The 2,990-nt window shown below is 41.3% G+C and overlaps 1 protein-coding gene across 1 annotated transcript in view; it reads right to left on the reverse strand.

The window, feature by feature from the left end:
* Positions 1-1,216: 1,216 nt before the first annotated feature.
* wdr26a (WD repeat domain 26a) overlaps positions 1,217-2,990 on the reverse strand; it is a 9,583-nt gene continuing 7,809 nt past the window's right edge. Inside the window, exons 7-8 of the mRNA XM_035673063.1 lie at positions 1,845-1,964; positions 1,217-1,389 (exon numbers count right to left, since the gene is read on the reverse strand). Of these exons, the coding sequence (XP_035528956.1) occupies positions 1,240-1,389; positions 1,845-1,964 (270 nt within the window). The 3' untranslated portion in view covers positions 1,217-1,239. The remainder of the gene's footprint in view (positions 1,390-1,844; positions 1,965-2,990) is intronic.

Consider the following 2,990-nt stretch of genomic DNA (forward strand, 5'->3'; position numbering starts at 1 on the left):
TGATTCACCCAGTTTCTCTAGTCGGGGCAAAAAAGTAAGCTTCAGGCCGTACACAAAGGTTCTTAGCAATTCGAACAACAGCTGTCTTTTATTTTTCTCTGAGTGTGAAATTAACAGGGTAGCAAAACAGAGTAGACAGCTTTTACAGTGCGGTTTTGGCCGGGCAACCTTTGGACATTCTTCCTTCTCCGCCATGGACTCCTTGTTGTAAACTTTGCCAGCAAGGATTAAGACACATGACTTTTGGGAAGAGGGTGGCCGTTACAAAAGTTCTTTTAATCTAAAAAGCTAATAATTCTGTATTTTTAGCGGCCTTAAGAAATGTCGGAAATGTTATTCTGGCGCGTTAAATGGAAAGTTAATCAGAACATGGTTGGTATGACAGTTTGGTGTTAAAAGGGTTTTTGGGTAAAAACCTTTTATTTTTATACAGATTTTCCCTTTGTAGGTGTGGGGAACATTTTTGAGTCTTAAAGTTCTCTTTCCATAATTTGCCGTCGTTGTAAAAAGCTCGAAAATGTTCTAAAATCGATGTAACTCTTAATGGTAAATGCGTTTAAAATTGGACCTGCACTTGCTGTTAGCCTTTCTGAGTTCTTTTCCGAACCACTTCAAAGGCGCTTCTTTACCACTGAACTGCCACATTGTTTGTCACCCTTTCACCACACGATTAAAACACAGTTGCATTGGCAAAGTCCATTCAACAGCAAAAAAAACTAACCCCATACTACAACAATCAAACCACACCAATGCTGTGCATCGGGAGCAATTTGGGGTTTAGTATTTTGCTCAAGGATACTTCGACATGTGGCAGGAGGAGCCGGGGATCGAACCAACCTTCCGATCGGGGGACGACCCGCTCTGCCTCTGAGCCACAGCCGCCCAGTTTATAGTTTGTGTAATGTCAACTGAAGCTTTCAGTGTTACCTACTCTTGTGAAAACTCTACTCTTGTTCTGCTGCTGAATGCTTTATGCATGATAACACGTTATGTAGTTCACTCATTGCAATTATATAATATTATAATATTAACATTGTATACATCAACATACACATACAACACCATGTCTGATTTGATTTCTGTGATGATTAATGGGTCCCAAGCCAAACTGAATAGAAACCACTGCTGTACCTTCATCCCTGTCTGACACATTTAGCTCTGGTTGCATTGGGTGCCCTCTCTACATAGCGATCAGGAAGAGATGATTCTATGGATCCTTAGCCCAGTCGGGGTGGTGACTTACATGTTTCTGTCCGTCAGGTCCTCAAAATTGTATCCACGGATGCGTTGGTGGGTGTCTGATGCGAGGACGGTCCGGCCGTCACTCAGACACCACAGGCACTGGACCCGAACTCCTTCCCATGAGTCCAGCAGGTTTCCATCCAAGTCCTGGAAGTCAGGAGGGAACAATGTGCATTCAGGAAAACCCTAAACACTACAATGTTTTTCGTCCAGGGGCTTTAAGAAGGTTTCATTTTTATGTCATACTCTCAGTGCAGAAAAGCAGAAACAATTCAACTATTAAACATCTATTTCTATTTTTGTTCATATATCATATATCTATCCCGACACTCGATTGAAGTACTCCATTTAAATGAATAATATCAATTTGGAATGATATGGGTTTTCTCGCGGTTTTATAGATATTTTCAAGCAGATTCTGTGGTTTAGGATTATGCAGTGTTTTAGGACAGAATGTAAACAAAGTTTTACAAATGAGGCCTCTGGGCTGGGCTTTATAGAATGTGTTTGATGCAAGTGAGTCTGGTGTGCATGCGCAGTATGCAATGCTGAGAACCTGTGGGCACTGACAGCACAGAGTGTGGGCTGTAAAAGATACTCACACACTGGTAGAACTGGCCTCTCTGGCCGCCAGTGACAAAGCGTTTGCCATCTGGATTCCAGGCTACGCTGGTCAGGCTATCCTCATGAGACTGACTCATCTTGGTACGCAACTCCCCCGTCTAAACAACAAAGAGAAACATGACTGAGTAGATCAGACACCACACACTCTACAACACACTAATTGAAAGGTTTTTGTGATCTTTTATTGACTAATACAGTTCTCCCTGAGAGTACAGTATGTCTGCATTCACAGGGTCCAGGTTCGTCTTTACATGAAAGCAACTGGAGCAACACGCCGACTTTGGTAAGGCACTGAGCCAGGCTTGTCTATAGCTAAACTAATCAATATGTTTATTGAGTACTGCAGCTGAAAGGAGTCATATTATATCAGCCTTTTTTAACACACGGTTTTGCTTTAGAGCAGTGGTTCCCAACCTTTTCCCTTAAGGGACCCATTCTCTGTACAATTAGCCCAAATAATAAACTCAATACCAGCTGAGTGATTTGCATGACTTCTGAGCAGATTATTTCCTGTTTAAACAATTCTGTGTAGACCATATACACTAGAGATCAAAATTGAAGAACAATTTATGAACACTTATAATAATGTAATCTCAACATTCAACATTTGAAGGAATTTTTGTTGTGGCTATACCATGCTACTAGAACAGTGTTTTACAAAATAACCAAGGCACTTCAACAAAACAACCTTTATTTTGCAGAAAACCAATGATCAAAATTAAAGAACAGCAATGACTGTAGCACAAAGAAAGATCACAACAACATTTTGTGAAGGTTACAACAGTCAGTAATTAGTAGGAAGTGTACAGGCCGTTGCTTTGAATGACCACAAGACATCACTAGTCTCTCACACTGCTCTGGTGTGATTCTGGTCCACTCTTCTTCCAGTCTATTCCACAGTTCGGTGACTGTAGTGGGGGGTTTTTTTGGCCATAACTTTGTCGCCAAGGATTTTCCAGAGGTTTTCTATTTGGTTTAGATCAGGACTATGGGCTGGGCATTTCATTATTTCAATGTTTTGAGTTACAACATTTGCATTCACTCTGCCATGTAGCTGTATACGAGGCCCAACTTCCTCCTCCACCTTTCACTGACTTCTTTACACACTTTGGGTTCAGTCTTTC

Source organism: Morone saxatilis, unplaced genomic scaffold, assembly GCF_004916995.1.
Source record: "Morone saxatilis isolate NCDOM2014 unplaced genomic scaffold, NCSU_SB_2.0 Contig24, whole genome shotgun sequence".
NCBI lineage: Eukaryota > Metazoa > Chordata > Actinopteri > Moronidae > Morone > Morone saxatilis.